Source organism: Acinonyx jubatus, chromosome E4 (assembly GCF_027475565.1).
Source record: "Acinonyx jubatus isolate Ajub_Pintada_27869175 chromosome E4, VMU_Ajub_asm_v1.0, whole genome shotgun sequence".
NCBI lineage: Eukaryota > Metazoa > Chordata > Mammalia > Carnivora > Felidae > Acinonyx > Acinonyx jubatus.
In genome coordinates this window covers 8,905,778-8,925,402 of record NC_069395.1, presented here as the reverse complement: position 1 = coordinate 8,925,402, position 19,625 = coordinate 8,905,778, and the positions used below count along the sequence as shown (strand labels likewise).

Genomic DNA, 19,625 nt, shown 5'->3' with positions numbered 1-19,625 from the left:
TTAAAATACGCAGGACCAGAAGAAGGTTTTATCTCCTTTGTCAAACCCGATTGATTTGAAGTGGCTGTTTGGAGCTCGCTGTGGAGCAGGAATTGGAATGGCGTCTCAGCTGACCGCGGTGATCAGTTAGTTGTGTCGTCCATGGGAGCAAGTGTATGTGGGGGGAGGGGGGTCAGGTGGGATGGTGTGGAGGCCTCCTCTTTGCCATCCGGGAAGTCGGGTGGCTTCAGGAGAATGTGCCTCCCGGTTTCCAAGAGATCCCCTTGTCAGCGGACCCTGGCACGAGAGCTGGGAGATGCACCCCTAGTAATTCCTGCCCTTTCAGTCCTGACCATGCCCACCCTGCCTTGATCTGACCTCCCCTCACGCTTGCACCCTGGGTGTTGACAGGTAGGGAAAAGAGGGTAGACAGAGGAAGGGCAGAGAGGTTCTCAAAAACTATTTGCATCCCCCGCAAAGTTTCTTGGGGGGAGGAGACCAAAGCAAGGAAGCTGAGTTCTTATAGTTCATTAGGAAATGAAGTGAATTCTTGAAAGCAGGAATCCGTATCTACGTCTGCTAGACATGGATTGTGTTTGCTCAGACACACATGTCTTCTGAACTCTGGTCTGCGGTCCCCAGAAGAGGTGAGCGCGGTTGACCAGTTCGCTTCTGGGGTCCTGGCATCCGGCAGCCTGAGGTCAGCTGGAGGAGTGGCCGGCAATGACCTGTCCAAAGTAGTTCGTTTCCGTGCCCTCGTTCCTAGGGCTGGTTTTCTTCCTCCGGGCCTCTACACCCAGGTGGTCTGAGAGTTGGAAGAGACCCCCCCCCCCTTCCCCAGGCCCACCCTCCCCTCCAATACTCACAGTCACTTCCGCCAAGAGCTACGCCTGGTAGTTTGAGGAACCAAGGCTTCACTGGGTTAAGCAGGCAGCCTTCCGACTCAAAGGGGACTGAGGCGGGTCAAGCCGGGCAGCGGCCACATGAAGAAAGAGCTGGATATAAAAATCAGAGAGGGGGACGAGGGTGCTGACCTTGGCTTAGCCCCATAGGAATGTGGAAAGAGGACGGAAAGATGTAGGTAAAGTAAGTCTCCAACACGGCTGTGCACGCAGGTGGGCGTGGAGGCGGCGAACACGACCCTCGTGCCTTTCAGGCTCTGGCCACCAGGGGGCGCCCGAGTTCACGGCAACGGCCGGGTCCTGCCGGGTCTGGGTCCGTGGCATTCTGGGAAAGGAGGGCAGAGACTTTGTTAAAGGGAATCCCAGTAAAGTCACTGGGCCGAATCTGCGCTTCCCGGTGACGACGGGGACGAGGTTCTGTTTTCTAAACGCCGTGGCCAGCACTCTGTGTCATTCAGGGGGTCCTGAAGAGGCGCTGTTGGTCCGCCCAGGGTCCAGCTCCGTGTTGAGCAGAGAGACACACGTTGGACCATCAACCTTCTTTCTCCCTCCAACGTGCCCGCCCGCTTCTCATCCCGCTCTGCCCCCTGCACGGGTCCAAATCTGCCGCCAGGCATTTTAATTTTTAAGGTGAGTTTTTCCCACTAGAAGATAATCTGTACTGGGATCCCATCGGCTGCGCAATCAGCCCCCAACATGAAGGCGTCTTCTTTCTTTGCAGGGTGGACTTTCTTGAGTGGGAGCCCTCAAGCATTTTTAAACATCCTTCTCTTGTGCTCCACGTGGCTTCTCTTTTCCCAAGCATCTTGCTGTCTGGAAAGAATTTGTGTCTGAGGATTGTTCTCTGCCAGACCAGACACAATTGAGAAGATCTGCGAAGGGTCCGGCTCTCTCTCACCAGGCCACTGTGGGGCACTGGGTACTTTTATTTTCCCCGTTCCTTTGTCTGGACTAGGGGGTTGAGGGACTGGGTGAGAGGCTGCCTCCCCCACCCCCCTCCCAGCAGGCACAAGTGCAGAGTGGCCCAGTGTCTTTACCTGTACGTGCGCATGAGGCGTTTATAGACTTAATTTTCCAGGTCGGCTCTAGGAGCATCCGTAATCCAAGAATCTCTTGTTAGTTTTAGACCTGAGAAAAGTTGGGTATCAGTTAGAGTCCAGTTGGGGAACAGAAGCTGCCCTAGTTACTTAAACAGTGAGAATCTAACATAAAGAATAGTTAACCAGGCATAGCATTGTCAATTAGGTCGCTGAAAAGGCAGGAGGAGAACACTAGGTTTTCATAAACGTAGTAAGGGGCGCCTGGGTGGCCCAGTTGGTTGAGCCTCGGACACTTGTTTCTGGCTCAGGTCATGATCTCACCGTTTGTGAGATCGAGCCCCGCATCGGGCTCTGTGCTGACAGTGCAGAGCCTGCTTGGGATCCTCTCTCTCCCTCTCTCTGTGCCCCTCCTCTCCTTGTGCATGTGTGTGCGTTCTCTCAAAATAAAATTAAATAAATTGATAGATAAATAAATACATAAATGTAGCCATCACAGGAGACCCTACCGCCCATAGGACTTAGGGGGACCAAGGGCGGAATATGGAATTTATAAAAATTAGGACCTTGGAGGATTGGCCTGGTGGACCTGGGGCTCAGAGCTCTGGGGATAGGACACGACCAGCTGGTGTTAGTGTCTCTGAAGCGGACACTGGGAAGATTGCTGTGTGGTGTTGGGGAGGACGTGGGCGGGCTGCACTTGCTATCGGGGGAAGGGACTGCTATTACCAGGGTGAGGAAACATTGCTGGGGCCTCCGTCAGAGCCACAGACAGAAGGGGAGCCCAATGAGGCAAACTTGCAGGAGGTAAATCCCTTCTTCCACCATCTTCACCTAGCAGAGCCTCACATGGAATCATCTGGAAAAAAACACAACTTCGGTGCGTGAAACCCTAGCCCCAGCATCGCAAGGGCGATTTGAGAGCTGAGAGACCATAGGCTAAAATCTGGCACAGAGTGCTTGACTGGAATAGCAGAGAGAGTCAGGAGCAGACAAGGACAAGTGAGAGACACCCAACCAATTTTTTTGTTTTGTTTCTCTCTTTGTTTCTTATTGCTGATATTCAAGACTAATAGGTTTGATGATCAACCACCAAGATGTCAGACTGGCTGCCTGGGGAGGCTTATGTGGTTCCTGCATGGTAAGAAGGCCCCATTCTTGACTACCGGTCTAGAGAGAAGGTTCTGTGGAGGCTGGCGAGGCACAGACGTCTCTGGGGCTGCTCCCCTAACTTGGGAAGGCCATCAGACTAACTGCAAACAGGAGAGCTGCCGCCCCCTTGTGGACACCTGCGGTTCTGCAGGAGGGTAATGTGACCTTGCAGTTGGCTGGACTTCACCTGCTCACCTTGAACTCCAGGAATGACATGGGAATTGGCTAGGAAAAGTCAGTTTGATCCTCTGATGTCCATGAGGGAGCTGTCAGCACTGGTTCATGATGATGATGATGCCTTTCTTCAAAAGGGATGAAAGTCTCAACCACTTTCAATCTGATCTGATCCACTGCTCAAAAGAACCTCATGGCCTCCCTGGCCAGCTATAGACACCCCAACACCCTAAAAGACAAGCCCATCTCATCTAGACATCTGCTCTGGGTCTTGCCGTGTCCTTTCAAGCAGGGCTGGGGACAGACTTTTTCTGTAAGGGACCCAGAGAGTAGACCCTTGAGGTTTGCAACCATACTGTCTCTGTCTCAATGATCCACTCTGCCATCGTGGCCGTGGATGGTAACGGAACAGAAGAGCAGACTGTGTTCAGATACAACTTTATTAGTGACACTGACATTTAAATTTCACATGACTGTCGCCTCTCGTGAAATGTTATTCTCCTTTTGATTTTATGAGATCGTTTAAAAATGCGAAAATCATTCTTAGGTTGCAAGCCTTCCAAAAACAGGCAGTGGGTTGGACTGGGCCTGTGGCTAAAACTGATTGACCCTTGATTTACAGCCTTCAACAGTTTAGGTCCTTAGATGGTGCCATTGTGAGCTCAAATCATTGAAGCGGCTTCTGCTCACCTTATTACAATTCCCGGAAAGTACCCGTGTGCCTGCAGGATCCGGCCCCTAGGATCCCACAGGCTGTGGGGCCAGCCAGGTTTGAGGGGGCTTCTGTGGGAGAAACTCTGGCTGTAAATGCTACCTCTTTTTCTAGTGAGACGGGGAAACTTGTTCTCGCTTACGTGCGTGGTGCTGGGTTCCGACAAACTGGGGTGTTGATCTGAACCTAATACATAGTTTGAGCAGTAGTGTACTATTCACTGATCATTCCATCACTGATAAGAGGAATCACTCCAGATATCTTTAAGCAACACCCCTCCCTCAATGCGCTGAAAATATGATGGGTTTAATGACAATGTGATTCTTACATGGCTTCCCCAGGAACTCAGTCTTTTGAAAAAGCAAGGGGCGGTGTGCTTTAACTTACATTCAATGTGTGGTTTCTTTTGTCTCTTGGATATTTAAGTTGGAGACTCAAATGGAGACAGGATACATATGAGAAACTCGGAAGGGTTTTAAAGGGCTTTGTGGGAAAAAAAAGTTTAGAGCAGTGTTACCTTTTGGGTTACAAAGTGGGGAGTGGATCTACAGTTGTGTGTTCTTTGATGTACGGAAGGAGGTTCTGGAAGGAAAGCAAGAGCTGAATGCCTAGTAGATGTTGGGGAGAATTGGAGGGTGGGGGGAGACACCTGACTGCACCTGTCCTTGTTCCCTGGATTGTGAGCCTTAGCAGCATCTGCCTTTTCCTTCTTCCCTCCCCACCTGTCAGCAGGACCCAGCTCTGCCAGCCTTTGAGGACACAAGGCTTCATAAGACACAGATGTGTGTGTTTCCAGTGAAGGAGGCAGGCATCGAAAGAAAAACTGGTGATATCAAGTGATAAATGCTAAACAGCCCGTGAAGGGACCCAGAGGAAGTGCTAATTACCTGTCTAGGAGCAGAAGAGGTAGGTATTCAACGGGCCAGAGGAGGAGGGGAAGGGGACTCCTGGCTGAGGACACAGTCTGTGCCCAAGCACAGGGGCGCGCCTGCAGGATCTGGGCAAGGTCAGGGTGACTTCTAGGGGCAGGGGTCGTGTGTGGTGTTGAGTGGGCGAGGACAGAGAAGAGGAGGGGAGTGGGGGAGATGAGGCCTGAAAAGTCAGTTGGGGACGGTGTGTGCGGATGGGGAAGAGGGGTCCCTCAGAGGACTCACGGCAAGGACGGCATGGGGACAGTGGAGGCTACAGGCTGGAGGCACCTTGGCTGGGAAATGGGGGCTGGACTAGGCGTGCCCAGAGTCCCTCGCAGGGCTGACGTTTTAGCAACTAGATCAGTGTTTGTTCTCTTTATGAAATCGGTGGACCCACCCCCCTGAGGCTCAGCCAGGTACACGCGGAGGCCTCTCCTGGAGGTCCTGCCTCCAGGAGGTGAGCCGTGCTCTGCCCTGTTGTCCGGGGGAGAAGCCACTGCCTGGGCCTGGGAGTGAGTCAGTGGCGAAGCCAAAGCCCGCTACCCAGTGGGAAGAAAGATGAGTCGCTAAAGAAACTGATGGATGTGTTCCTGCCTCCCCGCCCTGCCCAGATGTTCCGGGAGACTCTGGCTGAACCCTGGGGCACACCCACTGGGGCACACCCATCAAGCTCCTGGCAAGCGTCGCAGGCCAGAGCGCTTTGCTACCTGGCTCTTCGCTGCTGCTGGCACAGAACCAGGACAGGATGGCTCAGTGCTTGCGAGGACTCCACGCTGCCCGGAACGGGCAAGACACCTCAAGCGGGTGCCCTGCTGTCACTGGCAGGATCCGAGGCAAAGATTTAGTCACTGAAACTTGGCAGCTCCAGGCCTGGGGCAGAGAGAGTATTTTTCAGGCTGATGTTCAGGGCGGATCTCTCTACTTGCAGATGAAATCAGTGAGATAATGAATGTGAAAACACTGTGAAAAGCCACCAAACTTCTGGTACCCCATCCTGCTGCTGTTCCCTCTTCTGTTCCGGGGCCACCATTCCCCCAAGCTTCTTTGATTCCTCTCCTCCTTCCGTTGTCCTCACCTCACAATGTGGAACTTTGTTGACTCGATTTCTGAGAGGACGTTCACATTCATCCCCCTCGATGTCATTTCTGCTGTCCCTGCCCTGGTCCAGGCCCTGGATTTCTTGCTTATACTAGAGTGATAAAGTTTATCTGTTCTACTGCCTCTTTCTCCTTTTGAATTATCAGCCCCGCTGCTACCAGACCATCTTGTCAACTCAGACCATATTCCTGATTATTTTACTCTCGTCCAAAACGTTCAAAGGCGGCCAGTGGCCTACAGAGTGATAAACTCTGAGGTCCAGTGTTCAAACCTCCCGGCTGGCCTACTTCCCTACGTTCGTAGAGATCGTCCAGCTTTTCGCCGTTCATGCTTTCACCCAAGCCCTGCAATCTGCCTGGAACGCCATCACTTTCAAAAGCCTCCTGACAAGTTGTTTTTTTTTTTTCCCCTCCATTATTCAAGGTGCAAAGAGGGTGGTAGATAAATCATGTACGGGATAAGAAAGGTGGGAATGATTATACTTTAGATGCATCGAAGAATTTTTTTTTTTTTCCTGATCTCATTAATGGATTCATTTTGTGCAGGACACTGTGCTGGGGATGGGGTGGAAAGGTTCACCGTGTATGCACTTGGGCAAAGGCATCTAGAGCTATGAGGACTAAGGATACGCTTTCTCTTTTGCTTCCTCAGACAAAGCCACGGTTGCAACGCCAGCACTCATGCAAAAATATCTGTGGGGTGGCGGTATCCCTTTTTGCTCTGGCTACTAGGAAGCCCAAAAGGCAAATTTCACTCCCAATCACAGTATTCATTGGCTTATTCAAAAATTCACACATAACAGGTGCCAAGTAGGTATTCAGAGCTATGTTAGATCCAACTACGGGGAGCAAGGCAATACACATAATTTCTGCCCCCAGGAGGCCACTATTCATTCTTACAGTTAGCACATCTTCATCTCTGTTTCCTGTCCTCCTGATTTTGGAGTTTGTTGAATCTCTCTTTAGTTTTATGTGAGCTGAAATTATTTTCGGAAGAGGAGAAATACAGTCAGTATATAAAAATAAAACTGTTCCAACGCTGTTAACGAGCTCTCCGATTTGATCTCTGCCTTCATGGATTCGATGTTTGTTCTTTTGTTGTGGGGTCTCTCCACAGGCCAGCTGGTCATGTCAATGTAACTGACACAAAGTTTGATGTGATCATAGCGATCTTGTAGGGCCTTGCTCTTCTGTCTCCTCTTGTAAACTCGGGGTGACACTTAACATTCTATCACAATTAAAATATTGTCCCCAAGTTATTTTGGGGGATGATTTCCTCTTCTGTTCCCAGTGTATAATTTTAATTAAAAAAAAAAAAAAAACATATTACAGGGCACCTGGGTGGCTCAGTCAGTTAAGCGTCTGACTTCGGCTCAGGTCATGATCTCACGGTTCGTGGGTTCAAGTCCCATGTCAGGCTCTGTGCTGACAGCTCAGAGCCTGGAGCCTGCTTCTAACTCTGTGTCTCCCTCTCTCTCTCTGCCCCTCCCCCACTTGCACACTGTCTCTCTTTCTCTCTCTCTCTTAAAAATAAACACTAAAAAAATTAAAAGAAAAACCCTATTACAATACTGATAATACTCGTATGTCACCTCAAATCCTTTTTAGAAACTAGGTGGGGCATATTACATAAATAAATTGGCATTTGATAAACGTGGCCTAGCCATTGGCAGAGATGGGAGTGTGGGGTAGGGATGAGGGCTGTCCTCTCAGCAGCCACTCTGGTTTAATGTACTTGGTGGGCGGAGACGCACATGAGGCCCCTTCCTTCCCGAAAACGCCCGGAAGTAGCTGGGGTCTTTGCTACTGGGTTGGTAGAAGCCGTCTCTGCACCTGCTCAGCACAGAGGCGGCTCTCTGTGCTGTGAGGTGTCTGCCGGTGGGCCACGTTCTGAGCCGCTGAACCCCAGCACTGGGTGCCCCAGTGCTGCAGAGAGCTGTAGCCAGGCCTCCAAGGGCTCCACCAGACGTTGTGTTCAGGGGCTTCTGCCTAAATCCACTGACACATTCGCTACATAGCAACTGCGGTGTGGTGGGCATAGGAGTCAGTGAAGCAGGCTCAGGATTTCAGCAGACCTCACGTCTTCCAGATCTCTCTCTGTGCTGGTGCCTGGGGAGTTCACTCCTCGTGACCGTGACCGCTCCCCCTTCCCATTGTTGCCAGGCTCCCGGTATTCGGTGCGAAGTATCACATGTAGATGTCAAAGATGGGGCTTGTCAGGGCCCACAGGTGAGAAGCTTGTGCAGGAAGCCTGCCATCTGGGGACTTGTTACCGAGCACGTGGGGTTTTTTTCCGAGAGACATCCCTCCTCAGGTTGGAGGTTGAATCACGAGCCAGATTCCCCCTGAACCTCACTCAGCGCCAAAGGTGGTCTTCGATTCAGTTCAGCTCCGTTTAATTCAAGGCATGTTCTCTGGACACTTGTGCCCAAATGCGAGGTCCTGGGGCCACACAGCAAAGTACAACGTGGCTCTACAGGTGCCTGTTGTCTGATGGTGAGGTTGGCGGTGACAAGGATGGTGATAACAGCTCCTAGACCTCCTACTGGGTGCCTGTTCCCATAGTAGGTATGTCATGTTATTTCACTTAACATGCACGAATGCCGCCCCCAGTTATTCCCTTGATTCATTAAATGAGGAAACCGAGGCTTGAAGGGATGGTGGGACGTACCCAAGGTCATCATAAGTGGTGGAGTCACTGATCAGTCCCAGGTCTGTGAGACCCCAGGGCCCCATCTTCTCACTGCTCAGCAATGCCACCCTCCCAGTCACAGGGCACAGCCTATCCGGGGCACCGAGACCCTCAACTACTCTGTCTAGTGACAGGTGCCATCGCTAGACATGTGAACTCCGTCCGAATGCTGGCCTGACTCCTGTTAGCTCATGAGATGACGGCAAAGTCCAGACGATTTTCCTTGAGGAACTATACCTGCTCGTTCATGGGGAGGCTAGCTGGGGCCGTAAAGGATATTTGAACATTAAGTAAACCAGACAGATTATTAGGTGTTTCGTATCCGTCCCTTCTATTAACTCTTGAAGAATATTATTCTTTTCCTTGTACAGATAAAGACACTGGAACAGGGAGGAGTTGACGGACCTAAGCTTTAACAGTTTACAAATGTCGCAGCTAGGGGGCGCCAGGGTGGCTGTTGGTGAAGCATCCCCGGTTTCAGCTCAGGTCATGATTTCATGGTTCATGGGTTCGAGCCCCATATCCGGCTCTGCGCTGACAGCTCGGAGCCTGCTTGGGATTTTCTCTCTCTCTCCCTCTCTCTCTGCCCCTCCCCTACTTGCGCTTGCTTTCTCCCTCCCTCTCCCCCTCTCAAAATAAATAAGCTAAAAAAAAAAAAGAAACATGTCACAGCTGGGATTTGAACTCACACCTTGCTGTTTCTCAAGCCAGGCATGTTCTTTCTAGCACACCCAGTTATGCCATGGGGTGGACTAAAACTTAAGAGCACTCTCTGTTTAGTCAACAAACATTCGCTGGGGCTTTGGCTCATGGAATGCATGGTGCTGGGCACAGGAGAAACACAGATGAGTCTGACCTGGGTCCTTCTCTGAAGGACCACACAGTCCAACAGGGAGATGGACTGGGCCACGTAAAGGATTCTAGACAAGATCCAAAGAATGCGGGGTCGTAAATGGTGCCTTTGTTAGCTGACTCCCCTCCCATTCCAGCAGCTGGTTTGGGATGGCCTCCGCCCCAGAAAGTTCCGAGGCACCCGGTACCCCGGTTCCTGAACGTGAGTGCGGGACCAGGGGGAGTCCTGGGGAAAGAGTCCAGGGGTCAGCAGAGTTCGCAGCCCCAGTGCCCCCCACCGCCCTGTCTCTGGCCGCCTCCCCCAGAAGACGGCCTTCTCTGTCTAGGCAGCAATGTGTCTGCTTTTCTTCCTCTCGCTGGAAACACACTTTGACATTTTTTAACAAATAACACAATTTTCCCTTTGTGTTTCCCTTAATAAGACACAGGAATGAGAGCAAGAAAAGGAAAGTAAAAAAACGTGTTCCTGTCATCTCCACTCTGCACCAGGACGTCCTTCCTCCCGCGCTGTCTCCCTCCCACTGCGCCGCGAGGTAGCCCCCGCCTCCCCTGTCCTCACTCCTCTCCCCAAACCCCAGCCACCAGCGGTTCATGAGTCTGGGGGTGGTGCTTCTGTGTTTCCGGCCGAAGGAAGGGGAGCTCCACGGTCAGTCTGCCTGTCTCACCCCATCTTCTACACATTGCTACTTGGCTGAGGACAGGTGAGGGCAGAGAATTGGGACAGGCCCAGGGGCACCTCCTCCATGAAGCACCCCCAGGTTACAGGGATCCTGTGCACCCTCTTGGGGCCCCTTATTCACTGTTGCTTTTTATTCGTTGCCCGTGGTGCGCCTTCCTCCAACGACGGCAGCTTCCCGACCAGACTGGCCAGGGCCCTGCATTTCCCCCGCTCAAAGCAAAGTACTAGGCTTAAGACACAGTCCCTGGATCTCTTGGAATCTGCTTGAAGTTGCAAGATTCCTGATGTTTGGAACAGCTGCCTATCTCTCAACGGGGATAAATGTTACGTTTCCACACTTGGGGCCAAACACCAATCGTACAATTTGCAGTTTGGGGGAGATGTGGCCTACCAGCAGCTTGCGTGGAAGAGGACTGAGGAGGTTTTGTTAATAACGTACGCGGTCTGAGTCAACGGCGGCCACTGAAAAGGCTAACGCCAAATCAGGCCGCGTCAACGGGTATTTTATGGCCACAGGAAGGAGAGGAGGCCCTGAAGCCACGGTCACTGCAAAGCTGCAACAGGTCTGGAGAGAGAGAGACTGGAGTAGGTTCAGAAACAAAGTGAATAGGACAGAGCAGGCAGCTCTTCGAGGTAGAATTTGACATCACGAAGGGCCAAGCCCCAAGCAGTCAATGGACCAGATGTGGCTGGCTAGGGAAATGAATTTGGACCGGATATAAACTTAACACTTGGACCAGATGAGCTTGAAGGTCACTTCCACCTTTAAAAGTCAGTAGTTTGGGGTGTCTCTTCTAAAGCCCGATTACGTCCTTTCCACAACCACTCAGAACACAATATTTCTGATGAAAGGGACAATATGGCTGGTTCTTCATAAAGAGCTTTTGGACAGTGGCTTTGTGGCATCTTCTGTCATCAGAAAGGTGAAATGATAGCATTTGAGTTTAAAATGAAAAACCATGTGGCATGGTCAGGAGAATCTGTCAGGGGAAAGCTGCCTGTCTACCTACCCACCATGTCACTGAGCTGGCCCAGGCCATTGTGAAATGATAATGGGGCAGGGGCGGGATTCATTGAGCGAGGTAAAATAAAGCATAAAAGAGAAAACCCCAAATAAACAAGGTATATCTTTAATGCTTTGGACACTTAGCTACCTCAGCGTCTACACCTGGACACATTCTGCAAAACATATGATGAGGAGCTGTTCTACAGCCCACCCCATTGTCCACAGTCAGTGTGGTTGCACAGACTTCAGACGGTGAAGGCCTCTCAGACCATTGCATATGGCGCCTTCGTCGCAGAGAGGAAGTACAGTCGCGCAGGGAGGTGAACGTGGCCCAGCTGAGCTGGGAAATGGAAGTGAGGTCCCTGGATTCCTGACCCCCATGTGCCTTCACCTTTCCTCGCTCCCCCCACACAGCGAGCATGGCACTCATCCATCAGTGAAGTAAATGGCATCTGTTAATCACATGTATGTGCTGGGCTTTGCGCTACAGCTTGTAATGTGATTATGACACACAGTCTCCATTGGGAAGGTACCCAGGAGCCCAAGAGTTGGGGAAACACGTTCCTACTGAACGTTTGTGAGCGATCTGTACCCATCACGCTGCCTGCCTTCCAGAGATGCAAAGACCATTTGAGGGATTTGGGTCCCGGGTCAGATGGGACCCCACACACTTTCAGGATATTCTCTAAAAGGAATATTCTTACCACTAGTTAAACATATGTCATGCACTCAAGACCTTTAGCGAAAGCAAAGTTCGGTTGGGCATTTAAAACTATTCCCTATGACTGTATTTGCCCGACTCCATTTTTTTTTTCCTTGCCTGACTTCTATTTTATACATTATCCTAAGGATACTTGTAATCCATATTATTTTCCCACAGTCTGCCGGGGGTGGCAGAGAGGACAAAGGACAGGTGTCGGGGGCATGCCCCTAGCCATCTGGGCAACATCAGAGAAATCTCCCAGCCCTACTAAGCCGCAAAGATTCGTCAGAAACAGTGGCTAAAACTGTGTTCTGCCTACCCCACAGGTTTGTTGTAAAGACCAAGCAAAATCCTGTAGGGTGAAAGTATCCTGGAAAGTCTAAAGCAGCATTCAGATGTAAAGTATTAAACTCTCTGCCCTTTTCCCTTGTTTCCCTGAAGTCACATTCAGTGTTTGGCTTGGGTCTGCTGGCAGAAAGCACTTACAATGGCGAATGGGGTCAAGGCTTCCGAGCACATCCGAACAAGAGCTGCCAACACTATTTCTTGAAAAATAAGGAAGTGGTCCCGTCCTTGGAGAAGGGAATAGAGAGCGCTTGCAATGTGGCATCTCGCCTGCTCCCAGTTCACTGTGCCAAAGCGCCTGGCAAGTCCAATCTAGTTCCCTTCGGCCCAGGAATTGAGGGGGCCCCCAGAGGATCCCGCGAACTGACCGTGCGTGGGGGGACTTACTCTGTGCTATTTTCCTCACCTGTGATATTGGGATAACCATTGTCTCCCCCCCCCCCATAGGGGCTGCTGTAAAGATTCAACGAGTTAACTGTGCGACCAAACCCGGCACGAAATAAAATGTTCGAAAAATGTTAGCCTGCGTTATGATGTATTTATGGAGTATCCACTTGGGGCCGGGCCCCGTGCTGACCTCCTGGACTCCACACACGGTTAAGACCCCGTTGCTGCTCCCGGAGGGGCCAGAGGTCTACCGCTGGAAGCTAAGCTTAGGGGGTGTAGTGACTTGACATCGCCCCCAGGACTTCTCGCCCCGAAGAATGCCCCCTTAGCCAGCTTCCTGCTCAGCGCCTGGGGTGGGGGTGGGGAGGACCCCACCTCGTCTCTACCAGGAGCCCGATTCAAGCCCGGACCGTGCGTGGGTCCTATGGCATCTGCAACCCCCCACCCCCTCCCCTCCGCCAATGGGTTTCCATCTGAAACGGTCAACGGGGTGGGAGCCCAGCGGAAGTCGGGAACTTTGCGGGAGCCCCCGCCGACGGGGAAGGGGACGGAGGAGCTCGGCGCCGCAGGGGCCGCCCCCCACCCCACCCCCCGCGAGCAACCTCGCGCCGCAGCTTGCCCGCGCTTCCGACGGCGCGGGGAGGGCCGCGGTGCCGCGGTGGCCGGCGGAGGTGGAGGGCGGCCGGGGACGCCGCGCGCGAGCGCCGCGGAGCCGGGGGGCGCGGGGGCCGGGAGGGAGCCCCTGCACGTGTAGGGGAGGAACCTTGGCGTGCCTGCGGGGCGGCCGCGGCGAGCTGGGCCGCGCAGCCCGGCCGGGGAAGGGAGCTCGGCGGCCGCTCCGGGGGCGCGCTCGCAGCCCGCCTCCCCGCGCACCCCACCCCTTCCCTCCGCCGCGCGCCGCGCCGAACGGCCCCTGTCAGCGGCGGCCGGATCCGCCCCGGCGCGGCGGGGCCCGACTCGCACCCACGACCCCGGGGGCCTCCGCCCTCCCTCCTGGCCTCGGGGCGGCCCCGGCCCTCCCCCGCCCCCCCCCACCCCCCCGCACCCAGAGGAGCGACGCGGGCGGCCAGGACGTCCCGAGAAGGCCGGCCGCCCGCGGCCACGTCCCGGCCCGGCCCGGGCGCGCCGAGGAGCGGAGCCAGGGGCCGGCGCTCGCTCGGGCTCCCTCCCGGCCGCGCCGGCCGCAGCGTCGAGGGCCTACGCCTCCCCCGGCCGGAGCTCCCCGCGGCGCCCGGCCGCTTCCTCCCGCCCCTGCGGCGGGGAGCGAGCTCGCCCACCAGGTAAGGAGGGCTGCGCGTTCTTGGGCTCCCGGCTCGGGCGGGCGTGTTTCGGAAAGTTGATTTGAAATGCATCCAAGAGTGAGCAGGGCCAGCCGCGGCTCCTCCCCGAGGCGACTTCTTCGCTCCTGCAGACGTTCCCGGCACCAGCCGACCGGCGGGAGGACCGCCCCGCGCGCCCCCAGCGGCTCTCCGCGCCCGGGGTCGGCGAGCAGGCGGGCGCGCTCCGGCTCGCTCTCTCGGCCCCTCCTGGGCCGGGGCAGGTGAGGGACGCCCCGGGCCGGGCCGGGCGCGGGCGGTTCACCTCGAAGTCCCTCGTGCCTGGGCCCGGCCCCGCGAGGGGAACACCCACCCCTTTTATTCCCCGTCTCCCCACGTCGCCGGGTTCCCGCAGAGCTGTCCCTGGGGCCCTCATTCGTATAGGTTGGGGCGGAGTCGGACTCGGGATGGGAAACCGGGGGCTGGGGACGGGGTGGGGATGTGGGGGGGGGGCAAGGGAAGGAGAAGCGCAGTCGGGGGGCGGAGGTCTAAGTACAAAACGCGTCGACTTCAAGGGAACTCGGATCAGTCAGAGCAGTTCGCGGTGACTCGTCTCTCTCCTCCCTCCCCACGTTTCTCTTGGCTGGACTCTACCCTCCCGGCTCATTCTGGTGACCCTGGACACTCCCTGCGTCCTTTCCCAGGAGTGCCGCTGCTGCGGGCTCCCGGTCCCAGAGGGCGCGGACCCCAGGAGCACCGTTTCCTCTCCTCTACAGGTCCTCCCGGCCCGGCCCGAACATGCTGGACGGCCTGAAGATGGAGGAGAACTTCCAAAGCGCCATCGAGACTTCGGCGTCCTTTTCCTCGCTGCTGGGTGAGTGTTCAGGCCGTGCGCCCCGGGTGCACCCTCTTTCCCCCGGGCCCCAGCTCTGCAGCCCAGCTTTCCGGAACGGGGAGCCAGCGCCCCGCGTTCGGCGCTCAGTTGCGCCCACGCTCCGTCCGTCCGCCCGTCCGTCCGTCTGTCCCTTCGGGTCCTTCCCACCCCAAACCGACGAGCCGCCCCAGGCCTCACGCGCGGGCCACCGAATTCCCCAAAGCCGCGAGGGGCGGGCGAGATCGCTCGCGGGCGTGAGTGGCAAGTGATTAAAGATACCCGGGGATGGATTTTTAATCACGGAGCTGATCGACATCTCATAAACGCCGTACGCTTCTCCGAGGCCTAAGGGCGAGCAAAGGAAACGCGAGGCTCGGAGCGCCCAAGTTCGAGGCGGCTTCTGGTCCCCACCGACTCCAGCCCCAGTCCTCAGCCTCGGGCACGGCCCAAAGGCTTTTCCAGGCCGGTGGGCAGCGCAGCGCGGGGATTAGCCCGCGCCACAGGACCCTCGCCTCGGTTTTAATTAACTGGAGCCGGACCTCGAGGCCGGCGGGTTCCCCCTCTCGGCCCCCCCCTCCCCCCCGCCTCCCCAATCCCTTCGCTGAGATCGCGGAGGAGCTGCGAGCCAAGGGCCTCAAAAGGGTGTCTGCACGCGAGGGTCTGGCTGATCTGAGGCCAAGGATTCTCAACCCCGCCTCTCACCCAGACCTTGGTGTTTTTCAGGTGTGGGTCGCGGGTGTTTTAATCTTTCAGCGGGAGAGATTTTCGTTCTGTCATTTAAACCTCTTGCCTCTTTCCCTCACTCGGAACCGCTACCGCGGGGTGAAGGCGAGGAGGCAGTTCGCCTGGAGAAACCAAATCCAGAGAGGAGTTCTCCCTACTCCCCAGATGAAACGAAATCACGCGCGCTGCGCTCCCCTCTTTCAACCGCGCTTGCGGAAACTTCTCGGCTCCGGACAGCGTCGGAAGAGTGCGGGGATGGGGGGGGGGGTTGCAGAGCTGGCATTGCCCTGGCACCTAGCGCGGGCGACTTTGTAACCTACAGCGGGTGTCGCGGCTCGCAGGGGAGGGATTCGCCCCTCCCGGTTCACGGCGGCTCCCAACGTCCGGGTCCTGGCCCTGAATGCCGAGACAGGGCAGAAAGAATAGACCATTTTACAGTTGAGAACTATCTCGCTACTTTTCTTAGCCCTCCCTGCCCTGCCCCAACGCGACTGGCTCGACTCAGGAACTGGTGGCAGGATCCCCCAAGGGAAAAGCGACAGGAGTGTAGCAAGGAAATGGGGAAGGGTCAGGCCCTTTGGGACACCACGCGCAGGAGTATTGTTACCAGGGGACAAGGCCTTCTTTAAATAGCTGTGAAATGTGCCGACAAAGGCGGCTAAGCGTTCCTCCACCCTACAGAAGTGCACTCCCTACCCAGCAAAAGAAAGGAACCAAACAGGCAAAAGTCCGAGGGGGTAGGGTAGAGAGGATTCCCTGTGCACGCGGAGTGGGTTTGGGGTGGGTGTCGCCCGCTCCCGCCGCAGCCCAGCACCCCCATCCCCGGAACTCCCGTGGCATCTCCGCGCCCTGCGTCCTTCCTCCCTTTTCCCTACTATTTTGATGCTTCTTAATTACATATGTGTGTGTGTATGTGTACATATATGTAATATACATGTATCTACATATACGTATACACACATATATACAATTATATATATAAACCCCTCTGAAGTTTGTGTTTCAGCCAAGACGCAGAAGTCTGGGGTTCATTGCTTCGAACAATACTGAGTCTGCCTGGAGGGAGATCGCATTTTTCTCCACGAATGATACTTTTTAGGAACAAAATAAAAAACCTTAAAAATTTCCCCCAAAACATAGAATTGCGTTTCAGCAGAAGGCAAAACCAGTCCCCCCAGTTCTTTTTTAGAGACCCTTAGTTTTAATCATTGTCGAAAGAGACCAGCCCAGTGAGTGGCTTCACACTCACCTGATAAACCTGGGAGCGCAACGGTATTTGCGGTCTCATTTCACTGGATGCGCGCACATTTCCGCGACCACCTGGGCAGGTTTGGTCTTTGAGGCCGCTTACTGATTCGCGCCCCCAACCCCGGAGAATTGGAACCTTCCTATGGAGTCGCCGTTTATCAGAAACAACACTCGGTTTGATTTTCCTCTGTTCTCCACAACTCGCTTTAGTGGATTTAGCAGGGGGCTTCGCAGGGTGGGGGACGCGGGGGAAATCGGCGGGTGTGGAGTGATCAGTGATGGGAGCCCATCCCGGCCGCCTTTGGCCGGGATGCTGGGCCGGCGCGGTTGACCCGCGAACGTCTATTGCTGCTGTAGGCAGAGCGGTGAGCCCCAAGTCTGTCTGCGAGGGCTGTCAACGGGTCATCTCGGACAGGTTTCTGCTGCGGCTCAACGACAGCTTCTGGCATGAGCAGTGCGTGCAGTGCGCCTCCTGCAAAGAGCCCCTGGAGACCACCTGCTTCTACCGGGACAAGAAGCTCTACTGCAAGTATGACTACGAGAAGTAAGTGTCCGCGCCGCCGGAGCGCGCCCCCCAGACAGACACCAGCCGGCACGGGAGCCTCGGGCCTCCTTTACCCCCATCCGCTGCCAGGAGGCTCGAGAGGCGCCCGCACCCCCGGAGGCGCAGAAATCCCATCCACCCCCAGCTTGTTGCACACTCCCCGCAGCCGCGGGGCAGCGCGTCGGGCGCCCAGCCACCGCCCGGGCCGCGGGGGTGCGAGCGACGGCTCCCTCCACCGTGTGCTCGCCGGGTTTGCAGGCCTCGCGGGCTCCGACTCCGACTTGACGCACCTCCGTGGGGGCTCCCACCCCACGAAGCCTGTTCCCGTCTCTCCCCTTCACGGGGGTGCCCCCGGGGCTGCCAGGAGCTCAGGTCTCCGCGCGGGTTCCCACGCCGCCTCACCCGCGTGTCCGCGCCGCCCGCGAGATTCCGGAGAGCGGTGTTCATCCGGTGCTCCCCGGGTGCTCCCGCGGCTTCCGTGCCCCGCGCGGCGCGCGTTACCCGCTCGGCTTTGTCCACTGGCGGTCCCGACAGATTGGGCTCAGGGCGCTGCCGTCCCTCTGAGCTCCGCGCACACCCTGCGTGCCTTTTCTCTCACTGTCCCCGACCCTCCCGGCCCCGGTTCTCAAAAACTCTGGGGCGCAGGGGCAGTTAGGCCAGAAGCGGGGCCTGATTTGAGGCGCCCTCCTAGGTCCCGCATCTCCGCCCCCCTCCCCCCACTAATTCCCTTGTGGGTGTGGATTGCAGCCTTGCAGCGGATTCAGTTGTCTCCTGCCCACGGGAACGTTCTGGTGTGTTTTGAGGAGAGTTAGGCGGCAGGTATTTAAGAAAGTCGATTATTTTGAACCTAGATTTCTGTAATGCCTAAAGCCTGGATGCAGCAGGGAAGAGGGAGTTAGAAGGATTTCCTGGTTCTCACCAGGCAGGCCCGGAGTTGCTGAGTGGGTCCGTGGAGAGGGAACTACTTGGCCTTGTCACAATGGCTAGTTCATGGGGACACTGACTTCTCAAAGCTGCGCAGGGCGGCATCGGAGGAACGCAAAGCCGCTGAAACGCAGGCCTCTGTTTTTGCACACTAGGATTGGTATCTGTGAGTGAGCGGATGCGCGTGCGCGCAGAAAATTCCGCATTTGTTACTGGTGCATAAAGGGGCCCGCACTACTGAGGATAATCAAGGGAGTGTTGTTAAAAACGCAGTGAGGGGGGCTGTGCAGAAATCTCCAGCAACAACGACAAAACGTTGAGAACGAACACAAATCTTTTTTTTTTTTCCTCCAGTGTTTCCTGGGCTATGAGGTTTACCAAAAACTGGCAACGCGTTTATACCCAGTGACCACACACACACAGTGTTTTTTCTGCCTCCCGGTGCTCCTTTGCCATGGTACATTTGAATTTCACCCTCACGTGGAAAGGGTACTGGGCATTCATGCTTGGAAAGATAACTTTACGTTTGTTAGCCCTACAAAGAAGACATGTTCGATGTGGGGCGACTTGGACAATCCAGAAACGTATAAAGAAATGAAAACACACGGACCACTTTACAAAGTGGTAATTATGGTTAACATTTTTTAAAGAAGACATGCCTGTATCTGTTCTTGGTTGTCTGTTTGCTGCCAGGGTGTCTGAGTGAAAAGTGCAATTTTTGGGGAATTAAGCAGATTTTGCCCACAGAACTTCAAGTATCACCTTTGGATAAAGCTTCTGGTGCATTGCTGGATTCCCCCCCGCCCCGTGCCCCCCGCATCTTGCTTTTCATCTAAAGGTTTTGGGATTGTGTAGACCCAATCTTTATCTTCCTGCTTATAGATTACTGAAATGTCCACATCCTTCAGGCACAACACTAGCGAACTCAAGAGTATTGGAAGCTTAGGAAAGGATTTGGGTTGTGAATTTCTATTCTGTTTGTTAAAAAAAAAAAAATCACGAATCAAAGAAGGCCTAAGGGTCAACACAGCTGTCTGGCCAGTCAGATCTTCTTTAAGGAAGTCAGGCTGTGTCAAGAGGGGAAGAAACAGTTGTTGTAAAGTACTTAACACAACAATGTCCCTTCCATTTCAGCCCCCAGGTTTGGCCTCCGTTTGGGCTTATTAGCCCACTAGGGTCAGTTCGCCCCTCACAGCTATTTCTGCAAAGGCAAAATTGCAGGGATCAGCTTGCCAGCTGTTGGCCAGAACCAAGGAGATTTTGTAAAGGGGTGCGAGCTGCATTGTTCGGAGAGACGTTGGTGTTACGACGAGGGATTTTCATTTTCATTTTAACGTATTTTCCGGAAACACAGACGTCAGAGCGGGGTTGCTTGTACTCTTTAACTCATGGCACGCTATCAGCACTGGTCTGTGCCTCCCCCTCAAT

At 54.8% G+C, this 19,625-nt stretch overlaps 1 protein-coding gene and 1 long non-coding RNA gene across 3 annotated transcripts in view; both read left to right on the top strand.

The window, feature by feature from the left end:
- Positions 1-1,652: 1,652 nt before the first annotated feature.
- On the top strand, positions 1,653-12,746 carry LOC106965570 (uncharacterized). The gene is made up of 4 exons (XR_003425759.2): positions 1,653-4,862; positions 5,479-8,532; positions 9,028-10,209; positions 10,359-12,746. It is a non-coding gene; the product is annotated as an uncharacterized LOC106965570 (long non-coding RNA).
- Positions 12,747-13,693: 947 nt separating this feature from the next.
- LMX1A (LIM homeobox transcription factor 1 alpha) overlaps positions 13,694-19,625 on the top strand; it is a 161,179-nt gene continuing 155,247 nt past the window's right edge. The window contains exons 1-3 of one of the 2 annotated variants that reach the window (XM_027075040.2): positions 13,694-13,908; positions 14,661-14,758; positions 17,087-17,273. In XM_027075040.2, the coding sequence (XP_026930841.2) occupies positions 14,683-14,758; positions 17,087-17,273 (263 nt within the window). In that variant the 5' untranslated portion in view covers positions 13,694-13,908; positions 14,661-14,682. Of the gene's footprint in view, positions 13,909-14,029; positions 14,169-14,660; positions 14,759-17,086; positions 17,274-19,625 lie in introns of those variants that run through there. The other variant, XM_027075039.2, reaches the window with a different exon arrangement.